The 21,058-nt window shown below is 42.9% G+C and overlaps 1 protein-coding gene across 1 annotated transcript in view; it reads right to left on the reverse strand.

Annotated features, from left to right (window-relative positions):
• The window catches only part of LOC124711872 (cardioacceleratory peptide receptor-like), a 432,968-nt gene that overhangs the window by 112,507 nt on the left and 299,403 nt on the right, over positions 1-21,058 (reverse strand). The window contains exon 3 of the mRNA XM_047242110.1: positions 18,234-18,337. Coding sequence (XP_047098066.1) covers positions 18,234-18,337 — 104 coding nt within the window. The remainder of the gene's footprint in view (positions 1-18,233; positions 18,338-21,058) is intronic.

A 21,058-nucleotide genomic window follows, 5' to 3' on the forward strand; every position in this document is an offset into this window, starting at 1 on the left:
GAAATTGGTTTCGTATCTTCTTGGGTCTGCGTCACAATCGAATCCCACCACCAACTCTTACCAGCTGAAACCGGGACTCATCTGACCAGGCCACGGTTTTCAAAAAATGGTTCAAATGGCTCTGAGCACTATGGGACTAAACTTCTGAGGTCATCAGTCCCCTAGAACTTAGAACTACTTAAACCTAACTAACCTAAGGACACCACACACATCCATGCCCGAGGCAGGATTCGAACCTGCGACCGTAGCGGTCGCGCGGTTCCAGACTGAAGCGCCTAGAACCGCTCGGCCACACAGGCCGGCCCACGGTTTCCCAGTCTACGGTCCAACTGATATGGTCACGAGTCCAGGAGAGGAGTTGCAGGCGATGTCGTGTTGCCAGCAAAGGCACTCGCGTCGGTCAACTGCTGCCGTAGTCCAGTAACGACAAATGTTGTTCAAATGTGTATGAATTCCCAAGGGACCAAACTGCTGAGGTCATCGGTCCCTAGACTTACACCCTACTTAAGCTAACTTACACTAAGGACAACACACACACCCATGCTCAAGGGAGGACTCGAACCTCCGGCGGGAGGGGCCGCAGAATTCTTGATATGGTGCCTCCAGCCGCGCGGCCACTCCGCGCGACAGTAACGCCATATTCAGCCGTAATGTCTTAACGTATAGGTTCGTCGTATATCCCACATTGATTTCTTCGGTTATTTCACAACTCTAAGCAGATCCCGCTGCTCTTGGTCGTTAAGTGAAGGACGTCGATCACTGCGTTATCTGTGGTGAGAGGTGGTGCCTGAAATTTGGTAGTCCGCAGCTCGTGGTCGTGCGGTAGCGTTCTCACTTCCCGCGCCCGGGTTCCCGGGTTCGATTCCCGGCGGCGTCAGGGATTTTCTCTGTCTCGTGAACACTGGGTGTTGTGTGATGTCCTTAGGTTAGTTAGGTTTAAGTAGTTCTAAGTTCTAGGGGACTGATGACCATAGATGTTAAGTCCCATAGTGCTCAGAGCCATTTGAACCATTTGAAATTTGGTATTCTCGGCACACTCTTGACACTGTGTATCTCGGAATCTTGTATTCCCTTACGATTTTCGAACTGGAATGTCCCATGCGTCTAGCTCTACAATTCCGCGTTCAGATTCTGTTAATTCCTGCCGCGCTGCTATAATCACATCAAAAACCTGTTCGCAGGGATCACCTGAGTTCAAATGACTGCTCCACCAATGCATCGCCCTTTCGTACCTTGTGCACGCGATACTACCTCCATCTGCATATGTGCACGTCGCTCTTCTATGACTTTTCTCACCTCGGCGTGCAATACACAGTGCTGAGTGAGCCATGGGGGTTCTATTTCATCTTTTCTTCCCCTTTCATTTACCGGCGCCCCATTAGGTGGCAGGAATTATCCCTGTATGTTATCACTGGCACGGAGTCGTGAAAACACGCTGGAGCGTGGAGGAGTGTCTGGGTGCGTGGCGAGAGGGCAGCACAGGCAGTGGTCGGCCCGTCGGCTGTGTGGGCCGCTTGCCGCGTGTGCAGAGGCCGGTTGGTTGTGAGTGTACCGTCGGTGGTTGCATCTAAGTGTTCACCACGCCCTTCGGTGTGCTTCAGCTGAATTGTCTACCCTTACGTCAGTGCTGTGCGCTTTTTCATGCTGGCGTTTTGCACTGATCTGAAATTATGGAATAACGGCTTCTTTGCGAAGCAATAGTTAGTATCGCTTGGGCTGAGACATCCCTATCCATTTGATAGTTAATGCTTGTTCCGCACGTGTAACGGTAAGTGCTTGCCATTATAAGCGCTACTTGAAAATTTGCTTCACTGTTACTTTTTTACGCCACAAGGTGTCTTGTAAGTAGGCTGTTTACGTTTTTATGTTGGTAACGCCACGTAGCGCTCTGTATGAAAGTCACTGACTGCGCTGTGTGCAGTCTGTGGCTGCTTGGACTCATTGTTGAAATATTTACTAGTGTAGTGTTGGGCAGTTTGATGTGAACAGCGTGTAGCGTTGGGCAGTTGGAGGTGAGCCGCCAGCAGTGTGGATGTGTAGAGAGAGATGCTAGAGCTCTCAGATGTTACTATAAGCGGACGATCTGGACGTGTGTCGCCAGAAAAAGGAAAATTGTAAAGATGGATCTCATGAACTGATATATATATATATATATATATATATATATATATATATATATATATATATATATATATATATGTGAGAGTTTTGAATATTATTAAGGTAAGTACATTGTTTGTTCTCTATCAAAATGTTTCATTTGCTAACTATGTCTATCAGTAGTTAGTGTCTTCAGTAGTTAGAATCTTTTATTTAGCTGGCAGTACTGGCGCTCGCTGTATTGCAGTAGTTCGAGTAACGAAGATTTCTGTGAGGTAAGTGATTCATGAATGGTATTGCTTATTGTTAGTCAGGGCCAATCTTTTGTAGGGATTTTTGAAAGTCAGATTGCGTTGCCCTAAAAATTTTTGGGTGTCAGTTTAGTGATGAACATAATAAGTAAAGAGAGAACTGTCTGAGTACGTTCAGTTTTATTCAGCTGTTTGAAAACCAAAAAATGTAGTTTACCAACACAGTCATTTATAATTTTTCTAAGGGGACGTTCCGTCTGACCACAAATCTGGTGGTTTCCAAATCAGTGTTATTTTACTATGAGCCGACACGGCATTTGTCTTTACCCTAATGTTTAATGAACTTTTCTATTTAGTGCTGTTAAACTGTTCATATGCTCTGTGGTAAATCTGGTTTATTAAGTGTTTTTTTCAAAGACTTGGGATATTTTCTTGGTTTTATTATTTAGCCTTTTAATTATTTTAAGAACATTTGTCGTACTAATCTCTGCTGTTCAAATTGGGTTATACATCAGTCTCAGATCTAATTGCCATGGAAGACAGCCTTACCCGTAAATGTTAGCAATTAAGTACCACCTTGTAGAAGTAAGCTTCTGATTCTCATAGGAATTTCAGCTTGCTGAAAACACGTCTCTGGTTGTGTAGCTTAGGTGACTTATTCACCGTTTTTCTATTTCACGTAACTTTCTGGTTCAAATGGCTCTGAGCACTATGGGACTTAACATCTTAGGTCATCAGTCCCCTAGAACTTAGAACTACTTAAACCTAACTAAGCTAAAGACATCACACACATCCATGCCCGAGGCAGGATCCGAACCTGCGACCGTAGCAGTCCCGCGGTTCCGGACTGAAGCGCCTAGAACCGCACGGGCAACGCGGCCGGCTAACTTTCTGAGATACTTGATTTCACCCTAATCAGTTAAGTTGTTTTGGAGGAGTCGTTTATTAAGCCACCATTTTACCGTTTTATGCTGTTAGGCGGTGTATGTTCTGTGCAATTTTGAGTAACATACCTGTTTGACTATTATGGCATGTTTGAAGGTTTTATAGCATTAAGTTATTATGGTGTGGTCGAATTACATCTTCTTAACTTGTATCTTAGCTGATGTATCATCTGAATGGCGTTTGTTAACAGCTCTTAGTTTTACGAGTTGGAGGTCTGCTGTTTGGAGCGGTGCTTGGCTGCGGGGACCTGTTGCGTTTACTCACAGGCATGGTGTTCTTCGGGAGTGTTAGTGGCTGCCCGACATTACCTTAGTGGAGCTGTTCGCGCTAGCAACGTATTTGTTAAGTTTGTTTAGCCTGTGCTCTTACGTTAATGTTTTCCGCGAAATATTTTATGCCTCTCCTGAAATGGGTACTATTATCCATTTTATGATTTGCCTTCATATTTTCTAAATCAGACTATTTCAGCCTGTATTTGTTGTGCTAATATTTGGGAACTTTGAACTTACTTCTCTAGTGGTCATTTTTCTAATTATTCTAATTATTTTGCCAGCGCTTCCGTATTGCATTCATTCCATTCATGTGAAAGAAAATCTTGCCGCAACTGCTGGCACGTAACTTTCATTGCTAGACTGTTCTGAAGACTGATGTTTGTACTTGTGATTTATTAATCGCAGCGGCAGATGTTCCCTTCAAATGCTAGTCTGATTAAGACTGAAATTACTTTAAATTTCTTTTTTTAACCAATTTCAGAGCCGTAAGTGGTGATTTGTTCTTAAGGTTTTGGGAGGGTAATTCTTTTCATTATTACAAGTCCATTTGCTTTAGTTACGAAATGTCATACCTAAATATCTTACAGTTTTGTATTTATTACCGATTGTTTGCTTGTGCCTAGCGGCCTCTGATCAGTGGCTTAATCCAATTATTAGTAAAATAAAAGAAAAAGCCGTTACTCATTCTTTGACGTGGTTAATACTGTATTCCTTTTATTAGTGTAATGTTTCCTGTAAATAGATGCGAACTGTCAAAGACAATATGATGTGATTATAGTGGGCCAGCTATTCCATGTGCCCTTTCCCTTTCTCATCTTACGTAAGGGGATTTCAGTGAGATTAATTTTGTTGTTAGCTGAGTGGCATCGGCATAGCTACTGTATTTGACCTCGCAACGGTAATGAGCGTACATTATTCAGCAGTAGTACTTTAATGTTTGAAGTGTAAATGAAATAAAAGGTCGTAGGCTAACAGAGTGTAAATTTAAGGAGTTCACACAGACATGTAGTTTTTGTATCCGTATCCAATTTCCTACCCTACACGACTTCCACATAAAATTTTTGTTATTTCGAAACCAAATTCTCTTATTCAGACAGAATGAACAAAGCGCAACATGATTCCGAAAGAGGTGCTCTCCGTTTTATACTTTGACGAAAATTCTCTTTGTACTCGGATTGCTGTGGCTTGCTGTAATCTCGTGTAGTGACGAAGACGGCACTAAGGGGTTAAAGACAAAAAACGACGACAAAGAAAGAATTGTTTGTCAAAGTTCCCGGAGTATTCAGTTCTTTTGTTTCGTTACGTTTTTAGTATCCACCATAGAGAAATGAAAGATGACGAAAGTAGCGTCATGATCGGTGATTGAAAACCTAAGATAAGGTGGGTACGTGTAAGCAAATGAAAAAATCTCGTGATACTGTGGTAGCAAGAATGGAAAGTACAAAGATAGGAAATGAAGAAGGTGACCGATTCCATTCTCATATCCCAGAGTTACAGAAACTAGTGCAGGGACTACTGGGAAATACATGATGGAATGTCCCAATTCTGATTCGATAATCTTTTATTTTGTACAATGTCCTTCATCACCTATGATTCCCTTTCATTTTCACAAACTGTCTTCCTGCACTCGGCATAACCTGCTAAGTAAAGCGATCATCAATCCGAAGATTGTTTTGAACTCAGCGGTGTCTTAGTATGGATGGTCCTATTGGAGGTTGTATGCCGTTGCCTCCCTCCGTACTTTGAACTGACTTATAGGAATACCTACAGTTTAACGCTGATTCCGAATCACGGTGCAACTCGGAATTTCCCACATCAACAAACATTGCCACAGGTGAAACAAATGCTAAGTGACAGATAAAAATCCTAGAATTGGCCGGAGATCGAACCCGTTTAGTATAAAGACTAATCCCTTACTACTTTCTTCGACTTATAGCAATGTTTTTCCTCGCGTCCTTAATTCTTTTCATTGGACGACCGGAGCTAGCGGTTCCCTCAAGCTGCTCAAGCACACTTCCTACTGACAAAAGTTTAATGAAATTGCAGATAATCACATGTGCAGACTACAGAGAACTTTCACTGCACCAACATAGAGGAAGGGCTGTGGTGCCATGCTACGTACTAAACAAGGGGCAGCGAGTGTGCTTCTGCACAGGTGAAAAACTACACTACTGGCCATTAAAATTGCTACACAACGAAGATGACGTGCCACAGACGCGAAATTTAACCGACAGGAAGAAGATGCTGTGATATGCAAATGATTAGCTTTTTCAGAGCATTCACAAAAGTTTGGCGCCGGTGGCGACACCTACAACGTGCTGACATGAGGGACGTTTCCAACCGATTTCTCATACACAAACAGCAGTTGACCGGCGTTGTCTGGTGAAACGTTGTTGTGATGCCTTTTGTAAGGAGGAGAAATGCGTACCATCACATTTCCTACTTTGATAAAATTCGGATTGTAGCCTATCGCGATTGCGGTTTATCGTATCGCGACATTGCTGCTCGCGTTGGTCGAGATCCAATGACTGTTAGCAGAATATGGAATCGGTGGGTTCAGGAGGGTAATTTGGAACGCCGTGCTGGATCCCAACGGCCTCGTATCAGTCGAGATGACAGGCATCTTATCCGCATGGCTGTAACGGATCGTGCAGCCACCTTTCGATCCCTGAGTCAATAGATGGGAACGTTTGCAAGACAACAACCATGTGCACGAACAGTTCGACGACGTTTGCAGCAGCATGGACTATCAGCTCGGAGACCGTGGCTGCGGTTACCTTTGACGCTGCATCACAGACAGGAGCGCCTTCGGTGGTGTACTCAACGACGAACCTGGGTGCACGGATGGCAAAACGTCGTTTTTTCGGATGAATCCAGGTTCTGTTTACAGAATCATGATGGTGTTTGGCGACATCGCGGTGAACGCACATTGGAAGCGTGTATTCGTCATCGCCATACTGGCTTATCACCCGGCGTGATGGTATGGGGTGCCATTGGTTACACGGTCGGTCACCTATTGTTCGCATTGACGACAATTTGAACAGTGGACGTTACATTTCAGATGTGTTACGACCCGTGGCTCTACCTATCATTCGATCCCTGCGAAACCCTACATTTCAGCAGGATAATGCACGACCGCATGTTGCAGGTACTGTACGGGCCTTTCTGGATACAGCACATTCTACAGATCTCTCACCAATTGAAAACGTCTGGTCAATGGTGGCCGAGCAACTGGCTCGCCGCAATACGCCAGTCACTACTCTTGATGACCTATGGTATCGTGTTGAAGCTGCATTGACAGCTGTACCTGTACACCGCCATCCAAGCTCTGTTTGACTCAATGCCCAGGCTTATCAAGGCCGTTATTACGGCCAGAGGTGGTTGTTCTGGGTACTGATGTCCGAGAATCTATGAACCCAAATTGCGTGAAAACGTAATCACATGTCAGTTCTAGTATAATATGTTTGTCCAATGAATACCCGTTTATCATCTGCATTTCTTCTTGATGTAGCAAATTTTAATGGCCAGTAGTATAGTTTGCCCGAACTTTTAAGTATTGTCTGGAGATGCTACCAGCTCACATAGTTTAAGTGACGCATCTCCAGATCTCGGCAGTGCAGTGGTCAACACAAGATAAGGGACTGTACCCGACTAAAAAAAGAAAAGAAAAAAATACCTGCCGATGTTCTCCATATCTCAGCGTCACAAGTCACTAATACACTGAAGAGCAAAAGAAACTCGTACACCTGCCTAATATCGTGTAGGTCTCCCGCGAGCACGCAGAATTGCCGTAACACGAGGAGGCATGGACTCAAATAACGTCTGAATTAGTGCTGGAGGGAACTGACACCGTGAATCGTGCAGAGCTGTCCATAAATCCGTAATAGTACGAGGGCGTGGATATCTCTTCTGAATAGGAAATTGCAAGGCATCCCAGATATGCTCAGTAATGTTCGTGTCTGTAGAGTTTGGTGGTCAGTGGAAGTGCTTAAACTCCGAAGAGTGTTCCTGGAGCCACTCTGCAGCAATTCTGGACGTATGGCGTGTCATATTGTCCTGCTGGAATTGCAGAAGTCTGTCGGAATGCACAATGGATATGAATGAATGCAGGCGACCAGACAGGATGCTTACGTACTTATCACATGTCAGGTTGGTATCTAGACGAATCAGGGATCCCATATCATTCCAACTGCACACGCTCCACACCATTACAGAGCCTCCTCCAGCTTGAACAATCCCCTGCTGACATGCAGGGTCCATGGAGTCATGAGCTTGTCTATAGTCCCGTACACGTTCATCCGCTCGTTACTATATGAAAAGAGACTCGTCCGACCAGGCAACATGTTTCCATCAACAGTCCAATGTCGGTGTTGACGGGCCCATGCGAGGCGTAAAGCTTTGTATTGTGCAGTCGTCAATGGTACAGGAGTGGGCCTTCGGCACCGAAAGCGCATATCGACGATGTTTCGTTGAATGGTTCGCATGCTGATATTTGTTGATGGCCCAGCGTTGAAATCCTGCGGGAGGATTGCACTTTTGTTAAGGTTGAACGATTCTCTTCAGTCGTCATTGGTCCCGTTCTTGCAGGACTTTTTTCTTGCCGAAGCAATGTCAGACATTTGATGTTTTACCGGATTTCTGATATTCACGGTACACCTATAATGGTCGTACGGGAAAATCCCCACTTCGTCGCTACCTCGGATGCTGTGTTCCATCGCTCGCGCCAAATACAACACCATGTTCAAACTCACTTAATCTTGATAACCTGCCTTTTTAGCAGCAATAACCAATCTAATAACTACGCCAGATACTTGTCTTATATAGGCTTTACCATATTCTACCTGTTTACATATCTCTATGTTTGAATACGCATGCCTATACCAGTTTTTTTGGCGATTCAGTGTAACTAAAACCCAGAAATGTAGCCCTTGGATTATTATTATCAACAGAATGTGCATATCATTGTTTTCATTTCTTTTGTAATAGAGACGTCAGGTTTTTTTTTGGAATTCTTCGGAGTGAGGCATTAGGTAATGCTGGAAAATGTAGCTCACATCAATTGAGCCATCGTCTAAATTAGACAGTTTTCGCATATCTGAAAGCAGTTATGATGTACTTTCATTACATCAATTATTATTTGCTCTTTCTGTCTTAAATGCATTGCAGTTCAATTGGTAGCAGCGTGTGGTCGGGGTTAGGGTTTGTTCAAATGGTTCAAAGGGCTCTGAGCACTATGCGACTTAACTCCTGAGGTCATCAGTCACCTAGAACTTAGAACTAATTAAACCTAACTAACCTAAAGACATCACACACATCAGTGCCCGAGGCAGGATTCGAACCTGCGACCATGGCGGTCGCTTGGCTCCAGACTGTAGCGCCTAGAAACGCGCGGCCACTCCGGCCGGCTAGGGTTTGTTCCTGGGCAAGTTGATTAACAAGTGCCAGGATCAAATGGGCGGAGCCAGGTAGGAAGGTTGAAATTATTTAATTAAACCTCCGTGGTCTATGATGCAAGGGATTACCTACTTATCAATTGATACCAAGGGACAAGGGGTAAATTTATTATGGTTAACTGAGCACATGCAAGACCTAGCCATTTTCCCGTGCACTGCCGATTCAGTAATGTTTCAGGTTTGTCTATCCTTTGGCTTATGGGAGGCTAATTACAACTGTTTCAGAAACCCTTAGTGTGGGTGGTACCTACAGTGCATTCCAGTGGAGGTTGTTAGAAGAAAATTTATCTAGTCAGTGTCGCAGTGACCTAGCTAGTGGATATTGTTATGAGGTACAAGGACATGATGACATTTTGGTGCGGTATATCGATGATGTTCACAGTGTGATGGTTCCTTTGTGCCTTGATGTTTATGAATCAGCTGCTGTGAATAATATTTTGGAAGGGATGCGTCCAGAGTACAGACTATGGATTTTACTATCTAGTAAGGACCAAAGTATCTTTGAGTTGCGTAGGTTGGTGTCCAGCACTGAAAATGTCCACTTAAGTCATGAGAAGCGTGTACTGTACCTTCTATTTCTAGGACCTGAGAGTAAACATCAGCCGCTCGGTGTGAACAACAAATGTAATAATGTGAGGGCATATTTTGAATGTATCCATTTCAGGCACTTAGTGCGGTACTGCCCAGTGCCGTGAGAGAGGGATTGGCAGAGCTGACGCTGTTGGACGCAGGCTAAGTCTGTATGGATTAATAGAGCATTGCTGTGAGGTCAAGGCTGTTGCACAGGTTGACTTACAGTTTATGTGCGCCACTATGAGTTGTGAACCGGTTAGCGCTCTGTTAGATTCTGGAAGTAGTGTGTCATTGATGGATTGACAATGGTACATAAATATATTTGTAAGGTATATGGTATACAAAATTCTAGCGTCGTGTGTTGCACTGTGAATGGGACGCCGTTACCAGTAGTGAGCAGGGTTCAACTGCATCTTGGAATTCAACAGCTCTCCTGGCTTACTGACTTCACAGTTACTGAAGATTTGGGCACTGAGGTATTCCTGGGGTGTGATATCCTTGAGCGCAGCAGGTGCATATTAAATTATGTAGAAAAGACCATTATGTTCAAATTTAAACGCAGTGTGAACAACTTTTTGTGCATTCACCAACACAAGAATAGAATCTGTTCTGCAGAGAAGGTTGCCGTTTGATACACCCCACTTTAATAAAGAGCAGGGACATGTCTTGTTGGAAGTCTTGTGGTGGTACCCAGAAGTACTCGCCAAGAGGCTGGGGATTACTGACAAAATCCAGCGTAATATCTAGCTGACGGACTGGGGGCTGGTCTGGCAGTCTCCATCTTCGATGAGAGAATTAAGTAAAATTGTTGATAAGCTTTTGGCCGATAGTAGAACTCGTTCATCGGTCTCGCCATACGCAACATTGATCTATTTGGCTCCCAATAACAGTGGGGAACAGTGTCAGCCACCTATGAATCCTAGCATACCGAATCAAAAGGTGATTCAGGAGTCCGTACTATAGCTCGATCTTTTTTTTTTTTTTTTTTTTTTTTTTTTTTTTACAGGCTTACCATCAGGTGTATTTCACGGAGGAGTCAGAGCTTCTTACTGCTCTCTGCACAGATTGGAACCTAAATGAATATAATAGAATACCATTTGGGCTGGCTATTGGAGCAGCCATATTGGCACGCGTGCTTGATTCTGTGCTGAGCGATTTAAAATTTAAGTGTGTCTATAACTATATAGAAGATGCAGTTACTTATACTAAAACTTTCATTGAGCATCTGGATGATATAAGTCATGTCCTTCACTGTCTCTGGGGAACCTGGGCTGACAATAAAACCAGCTAATGTCAGACTGTTCATTGGTCATCCTGTGTCTAGTGAATATGTGAAGGTGGACCACGAACCCCAGGCTCAAGTATATAAAGGATATAGTTAAGTTTATAGTGAGGGTAAATTTTTTTTGGTAAACTCATACCCAGATTTGCTCAGCTGGCTGCCCTCCTTAACCAACTGTGAAGAAAGGATAAGTATTGTCAGTGAAGTGATACTCAGCAGGCATCCTTCGATGCGTTGAAGGCGGTGTTCGCTAGTGTGTGCGACTTAGCTGTATCACATTTCGATGGGGATTTTATCTCCTCTAAGAGCAGTCTATCTATTATTCATTTACGTCTCTATCAATGGCGGAAGACAAATACTCAGTATACGAACTAGAAGTACTAGCCATGTTGTTTGGATTAGAACGATTCAAGTTTCACCTTGAACATAACTTTAGAAGCGAACAACTAGGCCATAACATGGACGCTAGCTATGTCGCGAAAGACGGGGAAGATAGTCAAGGTATGGATATCTGCCTTCCATTGTAACGTTCATCCCATAAGGGGTACGGATAACTACGTGGCTGACGCCCTTATCCGAAAGTTCCGACACGAATCTGAGGCAGGATATCTCCCTCAAGCCGAGAAAGAAGTGTATTGCGCGGGAACAGTCTTCTGGGTGATTCTAGGGCTGTTCAGAGGGTTAGCCAAGAAGCTAATCCCCAATTGACAGATTGAAGGAGGGTACGAGGTGCCAGGAATATGAATTAACATGGGATTGCTTTGCTTCTGTAACCACTATGATAGGAAGGATAAGATCTGCCTTCCCCAGGAGCTGATCACTCCAGTATTTAAATACTTTATCAGTCCTTGTGTTGTGGAGGGCACCTATGGGTGTACAAGACCAATATGAGGATTAAGTAGTGCCTTCCTTGAACGACTTTAAATTACGATGCCTTTAAACGAGTGAGCCACGGTGCGGAATGCTTGAGAGCAAGAACCAGCCCCAGCATCTAGGTGGTAAGTTTAGTTCTGATAGGACACCGTACCCTACGACCAAGTGTTCATCCATTACCAAGGACACCTACCCTCCATTAAACAACGTAATAGTTGTGTGTTGTTGATGGTATATGCCTTCTCCCGTTTTGTTTGGCCAAAGCCGAATAAAGCAGGTACTACGAGTGTTACCATGAAGTATCTGAGCTACGTTTTTCTGTATTTTGGACCTAGAAGATTCTAGTTTGCGACAAAGTCCCGCATTTTGTGTGTCGTGAATTTAAAAAGTTCTGTTTCACTAGCACTGTTTGTCTTATAACCACCTCCTACTACTACTCACAACCCTCCTTCATGGAGCGTGTGAACCACAGTCTTATGTCAATCTTGAACATTTAACATGCGAAGTCGCAGACGAGGTGGGATGAGTCGAATGGATGGCTTAATTTTGTCTTTAATGTGGCTATGCATGAGACTCATGGGATCATTCCATCCAAACTTGATTCTCCCTGTTAATTCACCTCTTTCCAACATGGGGTCAATTACCTTCTTCCTTAAGATAACGATCCTAAGCCCATTAAGGAGCACTGAGAATCTGTGAGAAATATCATCACACTTGCACTCCGCAGGGAGGCTGCCTGATATAACAACAAGGCCACAGGTCCGACCTCACTACCAGCGAGGGAAAAACGTCTTCAGGCCTCAAGTGGTCCATCGGGACCATCAAACCGCCGTGTCATCTTCAGTTGAGGATGCGGATTGGAGGGGCGTGTGGTCAGCACACCGCTCTCCCGGTCGTTGTGACAGTTTCCTTTGACCGGAGCCGCTACTATTTAGTTGAGTAGCTTCTCAGTTGGCATCACGAGGCTGAGTGCACCCCGAAAAGTGGCAACAGCGTATGCCTACCCAGAGGGGACAGAACGTTACTTTTCAGATGTTGCCACGGTTTGTGGGACCATACAAGGTGCCCGCGTCACGTCCTAAGTGAGCTTCTTGAGTCAGGACCTCTCCACTGTTTAGTTAAGCAGAGTTCACATCAGCCAGCTGAAGGTCATCACAGGGAACCAGGATGCTGGTACTTTGCTGCTCCCATCTCCTTATGTTCCAGCTGAATGGGGGGAGGACTGTGCTGGGTGATTCTATTATCGATTGCATCTGCCCTATGTTTGTCACTCGCTGGTTGCTGGGAGGCCAGGGGTGTTTGGCCATTGGGGGTGCATCAGCAGACGTGTATGTAGGACCACACTCGGCTAGCAGTGGGAGGGTGGTCTTGCTGGAAGCAGCGGGCAGTTGGAGGTCCAAATTTACCGAGGATGTGTGAGCACTCTGTTGGCCGAACTAGCCGCCTGTATTATAGGTATTTTATTTGTTTACTGACCGTGCAGCCCAACAGGCCTTCTACAACTGTCTATTTGACCGGCTACTGCCATTATTTACTTATCTGTTACCCCTGAGGTTAAGCGTTTGCCTCGCCTTTCTCAGTTATTTAAATGGTATGTGGTTTGATGTAAATGGATTCTTTCAAATACACCTCCTCCTCCTTTCAGTAAATGTAAGCAACAATGTCTAGAGCAGACCTTTGTAGTAGTTATGCCTACGGTTTTGCTTGGCTTTTGTGCCTTAAAGATCACTGCACGTAGCCGAGCGGTCTAAGGCGCTGCAGGCATGGACTGTGCGGATAGTCCCGGTGGAGGTTCGAGTCTCCCTCGGGCATGGGTGTGTGTTTGTCCTTACGATAATTTAGGTTACGTAGTGTGTAAGCTTAGGGACTGATGACCTTAGCAGGTAAGTCCCATAAGACTAAAAAAGATATCACTGTACGTTAATAGCGGGCGTCCTCTATATTAACCAAATTCCAGGCAAATCCTAAAATACATTCACCAACTGTGAAGTTTGTTACATGACGCGGGTAGTTAACACAGTTATCACGTACATTTTCTTGAAAATGCTATTGAAGTTCCTTTATATGTAAGATTTTATATTTTAAGATGTGGTTTTGGCTTTATCATTATTAGTGTTTTATTTGGCCCAAAGCCGTTTGTGTAATTGCTACGTGCAACTAATGGTTTCCTCAACTGATAGTGTCGATCTGCAATGGTCTGTTTATTCTCTTGTTGCAACTTGTTGGCACTTTCATATTATTTTGGCCTCACTGTGGTAGGTCTTTATCGCTGGGCCTTAAGTCTTTTGAGATGTCACAAAGAATAGGTATTTAACTGGTCTTGACCTGTAACTCTTCGTCAACCGTTCGCATTTGTACTGAGCGTTCAGTCAACCGTGGACTCCCACAAGATTCTGATAGAAGGTGTCAGCAGATGTGTCGAAATTTGATCGATAGAAGAAATATGACGCGATCTAAAACTCAGAAGATTTTTTATCTTCACTGTTATCACAACTGCTTAATATATTAAGATTTATATTATTGTAGCTTTGCCAAGGAGGATGCCTGTTACTGGGCGTTGAGCCGTTTGTGCAGTTTGAATGAACTTGACCTGTAACCGTTTTTGAGTACTTGTATTGCAGTAACTTAAATCTTGAAATAATTTTGGCTTCACAGTGAAAGACAATTATCATTGGTCGTTAAGCAATCTGTAATGTTTCTAAAGGGTATCAACTGACGTTCTGGAATAGCCTGTTAATAGTCATATTTAACAGTGTATTTTATAACTGTAAAAGGTTTACTTTTTTTGGTGTCAATCAGTCAGTGTTCTCGTACATTTTATTTTGTGGTCCCAGTATGTTTCCACTCGACAACCAGCTTAATATCGCACCACACTCGTCACTACGGAGGTTTTAGTCGAAAAAGCTTCTATTTCACCCTTTACATTTTTCCAGCATTTGGGAACGCACTTTTCCTCTTGCTCCAATCGCGTTCTTTGCGCTTCACTTTGCACAATACATTCTCGCAGATGTTTTATTGCTGATTTACATGTTTTGCATTCATCACTATGTTGTTTTGGTGTTTATCTGTTATTCGTGAGTGTTGGTTGTGAGTACTACCAACATCACACAAGCAATTCTTTTTAGTGCACTTTAAGTGCGTATGATTGTGAGCGTGTGAGCGCTTGCTAGCGCGCGCGGTTATTGCAAAAACTGTGTTAGGAGTTGAAGAAAGCTGTACGGTTTTTTTTTTTTTTTGAGGGGGGGGGGGGCAATTGGGCTGGTCGTTGACGTTGGGGACTGATTTTGGATATGTAAGTTTGGTTCATCGTTTCGGAGCTGTTTCTTTTCGGTCGTGGTTTTATCAATGAGAAATTTTTTGTAGAATGAGGTGCTTCTTGTTATTTGTCAACATGACTTCCATGTCTGTGTCTCTGCTTGTGTGCAGTATGCTCTCCTCCTCCATGGCAGTACCTCCGCTACTGCTAAGCCTGTATTTCTTCTGGTCATTAGATAAAATACAACTAAACAAAAATTGTGGCCCTTATTTCAAACTTTTGGAAGTCTTATCAGTGTAACAGTGAAAATGAAGAAACAGAGTGTTATAGCTATTTCATCAACTGAAGCAGAATGCATTTCCACAGCAGGATGTACCAAAGAAGTAGAATGCATCAAGATCCTACTGCAAGAGCTGTCCAGAACGGAAGTGATGACCGTTCTTCATATAGACAGTCAAAATGCTATGAAAATGATAAAACGAGGAAATTTATTACTTTAAGCAAATATATAAATGTGAAATTCCACTACGTTAGTGAACAATAGAGAGAATTGTCTAAGATGAAATGTTGTTGTACAGAAGAGCAACAGCCAGACATAATGTCTAAGCTTTACAAAGATCAAAGTTTGAGAAATTTAGAATTGCTAATACGAAAACATTACCATGATTGCTGTTTTGGAAAAGCATTAAATAACTGTTTACTATAATATTAGCCAAAAATGTGAAACTTATACCTTTTTTTGTTTTTGATTCATCAGCCTTGTGACTGGTGTGAGATTCCTCTTCTACAACAATCTTTTCATGTCAGAATAGCAAATGCCACCTGTGTCCTCATTTATTTGCTGGATGAATTCCAGTCTCTGTCTTCCTCTACAGCTTTACCCTCTACAGGTCTCTGTAGTACCGTGGAATTTAATCGCTGATATCTTAACAGATGCCCTGTTAACCCGTCCCTTCTTCCTGGCAGTTTTTTCCATAGATTCCTTCCGATTCTACAGAGAACCTCCTCATTTCTTTCCTTACAGTCCCCGCCTAATTCTGGACATTCTTCTGTAGCACCACATCTCAAACGCTTCTATTCTCTTCTGTTCCGTTTTTCCAACAGTCCATGTTTCACCACAATACAACGCTGTGCTCCCGACGTCCATTATAAGAAATTTATTTCCCAAATTAAAGCCTATGTTTGGTACTGTAAGAACGGCCTTTTGCCAGTGCTAGTTTGCTTTTTGTGTCCTCCTTGCTCCATCCATCATGGGGTATTTTGATGTCTCCAATTCTCATGTTAAGTTTTTCGCTGTTCTCGTCTCTGCTACCTCTCATTACTTTTCATGTAGAATTATTGAAAGCAGACGTTTTACAGGGGATGTTGGAAAGTTGGTAAAACGCAGTGTCTGTTGTATGTTTCCAAAGTTTGGCATATAGAGCGAAAAGGTGAATGCGAGTTGTCTGCGGTGAAATAAGAAAGTTGCCCGTACCTATAGTCTGTATGTGTGAAGAAGATAATAACTGTTCGTGTCGTTTAATCTGGGTGTATCCTCTAATAATCAAACAAAGAGTAAAAATATGACATATTAAGCACTAGTAATCAGTATCAAGTTTCACATGTGATCAAGCATAAGTTAAAAATAAAAGTTACAAAATGATGTCAAAGAAGCCACTATAGTGTTGAGACGAGAGAGAGAGAGAGATACACCAGAAATGAGGAGCAACAGTGCAGACTGATGACGTGTTACCCAGCGTGTGAGCCTTCACATCTCACCGTGTTATGCAGACGGCGGCCTGCAGTTCGTTTCCGATTCCGTGAATCACGTCGGTCATTTAAGTTCCGCCAACGGTACTCGAGTTTCAAAGGCTCTCAATACTCATAAGTGCATGAGGTCTTAGACGCAGACTTATGCCAACATGGGTCTACTACGAGATACTCCTTCATGGACTTTGCAGGCGCAATGTGTTGACTACTCTGGGAGAGCAGCAAAAGTGAGCTTGAGTGATAGTACGGCGTTCTGCTTAACATCTCTGTCTCAGAAAGAAAATACTTCGAAAACGGATATTATTGTCTATTGCCACCATACACGGCCTTTCCTATAAAAAGCTATGTCCGTTTTACAAGCGAGTTCTAGGGAAATTACCATTGTCTGTCAGGTTGCCACTGGCTGGCTGGTTCTAACCGTCAACTACCTCCCAGCAAGGTATTTCTGGGCTCCTGGCCTTTCTAACAGTCAACAACACCATCTCCGAGACCATCAACACTCACTGTTTGAAACTGTCTCGAATGAAAAACAGCCCAAAGTTGTACTAAATTATGTTTATTTTAAACCTTGACCATGGTTTCTGCTATAATAATATAGCCTTCTTCAGAAGTCATAGACATTAATCAATGGAAAGTGTCTTAGCCCAGCAGCTGCGTCAAGAGCAATAAAATAACATAAGTAAAATTATATATATATTTATTAGTGTGTATGACTTCTATTATTATTATAGCAGAAACCATGGTCAAGGTTCAAAATAAACATAATTTAGTACAACTGTGGGCTGTTTTTCGTTCGAGACAATTTCATAACGGTTGCTGTTGTCGTTGCCATGATGAAAATACTGTTTGAAAGGCTTGCATTAAAATTAACTCGGCCGAAAAGTGAAGTGCTAATATGTAATTTCTGTTTCGCTCTTGTTTCGGGGACTAACTTAAATTCCCAAGTAATAAATGTAGTGTCAAACGAGTTTCTTGAACAGATTACATACACGACCTTCCTCAAGAAAATCGACACCGCTTGATGCTGTGGCGAGATGCGCATCCCGTAGACACAATGTCTACGGGATGCGCATCTCGCCACAGCATCAAGCGGTGTAGCACAACGTTAGCCCGCTGGACTCGTATTTGGAGAGGACGACGGTTCCATCCCTTTCCGTCCATCCTGATTTAGGTTTTTCGTGATTTCCCTTGATCGCTTATGGCAAATGCCGCAGTGGTTCCTTCGAAACACCTTCTCCATCCTTCCCTAGTCTGAGCTTGTGCTCCGTCTCTAATGACCTCATTGTCGACTGACCGTCAAACACTAATCAACTCCTCCTCCTTTTCTTCCTCCTCCAGGCCACAGAATAAAAACAGAATAGTCCCCAAACCGTGAATGAGCACCGGCCGTTACTAGGAATCCTTGGCGCGGATGGAACAAACATTGCAGAAAGAACATCCGCAAAATGAAGCACGCGTGAAACTTGTGGATGTGCTTACCTGCAGGAACCGAATGATTTTGCAGGCAGCGTTGCCCGCATTCCACGAGACGGTCATCCTCCAGACGATGTCAGTCAAGACGCTGATGACGCCCACGGAGAGGTCTGCAACACAGAGGTTCCGTGTTGGATATGTGGCGCTGAGCTTGATATCCCTTTCATTTAATTTCTTCAAATGAATTGCTTATTGATACTATTTATAACTAGGTGTAAGCTTTCATTTGTTACATGGTGAACGGTTTGACTTTCGAAAAAGTAAAAGCACTGGAGAAGTAGTTATGACGTTGTGCTTGATAATGAAAGCGAGATTTAAAAAACCAAATTATATTTTATTACACTATTGGAGAAAGTCAGCGATCGCAATGTAATACTCGAAATTAATTACAAAACATACATGCAAATGACTGAGATCTGAAGTAACAAACATTTTTAACAATCGAAATCAGTTTAAGGGAGTATTCAACGAAATTATTTTGAGTAAAGCTGTAGAAAATAATTATCTTTATATCATTTAAACTGACTAAAAAGTATTTTGATAGAAATAATAATGAGTGGTGAACATGAGTGATCTCTAGCGTAGTACAATATCGCTGAGTTACTGATACGCTAAGAAAAAAAGGAAAGGTACTTATTACGAGAAGATCTATTGCGCGTAACATTTAGGTTGGTTGATTTTGGGGAGGCGATCAAAGAATGAGGTCGTCGGCCCCATCGGATTAGGATTGGGAAGGAAATCGACCGTGCCTTTTCGACGGAACCATTCTGGCATCTGCCTGAAGCTATTTAAGTACATCACGGAAGATCTAAATCAGGATGTCCGGACGCAGGTTTGAACTGTTGTCCTTCCGAATGCAAGTCCAGTGTGCTAACCACTGCACCAACTCACTCGGTTGTAGTACTTAATTATTGGCTGGTTCAAATGGCTCTGAGCACTATGGGACTTAACTGCTGAGGTTATCAGTCCCCTAGAACTTAGAACTGCTTAAACCTAGACATCACACACACATCCATGCCCGAGGCAGGATTCGAACCTGCGAGCGTAGCGGTCGCGCGGTTCCAGACCGTAGCGCCTAGAACCGCTCTGTCACTCCGGCCGGCACTTAATTATTGCTTTTGGGAAGACGGACCTTACGGTTCTTATACAACTGTACGGTAAATAAAGAAAAGAAAATCATTCCACTTACTAGATATAATTAATAAAAATTATAAATATTTAGTATAAATTTAGCGATTTTCGCAGTTAGAGATTATTATCATATTTCATAATTTAAACAGTTTGGAGGCGTACGTAGCGTAAATTTTGGGAGTATAAGAATATATTTGCTTAAGGATTTCTTTATACTTAGTAGTATAAACGCAATATTAATAAAATTGACCTTTACCAGAGTGGTGGATCTACTGTAAGCATCCAGATTTTGTTATAACACATAAGCGGTATTTGAAAAGAAGTATCGTTGGATTTGACTCTTGATTTATTCACTAACAAAACTTGAACGTTTATGCAGGCATAAGATATACTGTAATGCTCCCAAAGAATAGAAGCTAAATGCGAAACTGCCGCGACACACTTTGGGGCAGTACAAACGTAAGGATGTAGTCTTTGATCCTTAGTCAATTTACACATCGATGAACCAATGACATAAATAGAAAATATATTGAGGAATAGGATTAAAAATCATGGTGAAAGGAAATTAATGATGAGTTTCGCTGATAGCATCGCTGTACCAAGTGAAAGTAGGAAAGAACTGTAGGACCTGTTGAATGGAATGAAGAGTGTATTGAGCAGACGCTGTGGATTAAAAGTAAACCCTAGAAAAAAAGTAATGAGATTAGCGATGAACTTAACATCAAAACTGAGGACCACGAAGAGGAAGAAGTGAAGGAGTTCTACTATCTTGGAAGCAAAGTACAACATGATGAACGCAGCAAAGAGGACATAAAAAGCATACTAGCAAAGGGGAACGGTTTTCCTGGTCAAAATAAGTTTTGCTAGCATCAAACAGCATACAGTTTAATGAGCACTCGAGGAAGAAATTCCTGAGAAAGTATTGAAGTAAATCGTGGAGTATGGGAAAACCAGAAAACAAAAGAATCGAAGCATTTGAGATATGGTCCTATAGAAGGGTGTCGGATATTAGGTGGAATGTTGAATGAAGAAGTTCTCCGGAGATTTGGGGAGGAATACGGCAAGAAGAAGGGACAATATGATAGGATATGTGTTAAGACATCAGAGAATAATTTCCAAGATACGTCAGGGAGTTGTACAGCGTATGTAGGGGAAGAGAGAGACCCGACTGCGATGTGACAAGTTCTTTTGGTAAGCAGGGAACAGTGCTGAGCAGACAGTCACTGAGTGTTTTTCTTCCTGTATGACGGTAAATCTAATACAAGCCTGGGGCCATCAATATCCAAGTTGGTGAAAGGCATAGAACAGGGCCGGCCAGAAACACAGCACGCGCGGGCAGCGCTTTGGCATACGGGTCTCTCTCTCTCTCTCTCTCTCTCTCTCTCTCTGTGTGTGTGTGTGTGTGTGTGTGTGTGTGTGTGTGTGTGTGTGTGTGTGTGTGTGTGTGTGTGTGTGCCAGAGCACGTTTCCCCCATCATCACGTTATGCTGTCTGAGCGGGAACTGCAAACACGAGGCTTAGACGGCAGTGCAGTTGCGCAAGGAACACAGACTGGCTTGCATGCGGCTTGGTTTCATATTACGCTCTATTAGGAAATTAGAAAAACTCAAGTTATGTGGCATGGCGAATTGTATTATACTGTTACTGACTATTGCTACAAGAGACAATTAAAAATACAAATAAAATGGTTGAGTTTGCAG

This window comes from Schistocerca piceifrons, chromosome 8, assembly GCF_021461385.2.
Source record: "Schistocerca piceifrons isolate TAMUIC-IGC-003096 chromosome 8, iqSchPice1.1, whole genome shotgun sequence".
In the NCBI taxonomy this organism is placed as follows: domain Eukaryota; kingdom Metazoa; phylum Arthropoda; class Insecta; order Orthoptera; family Acrididae; genus Schistocerca; species Schistocerca piceifrons.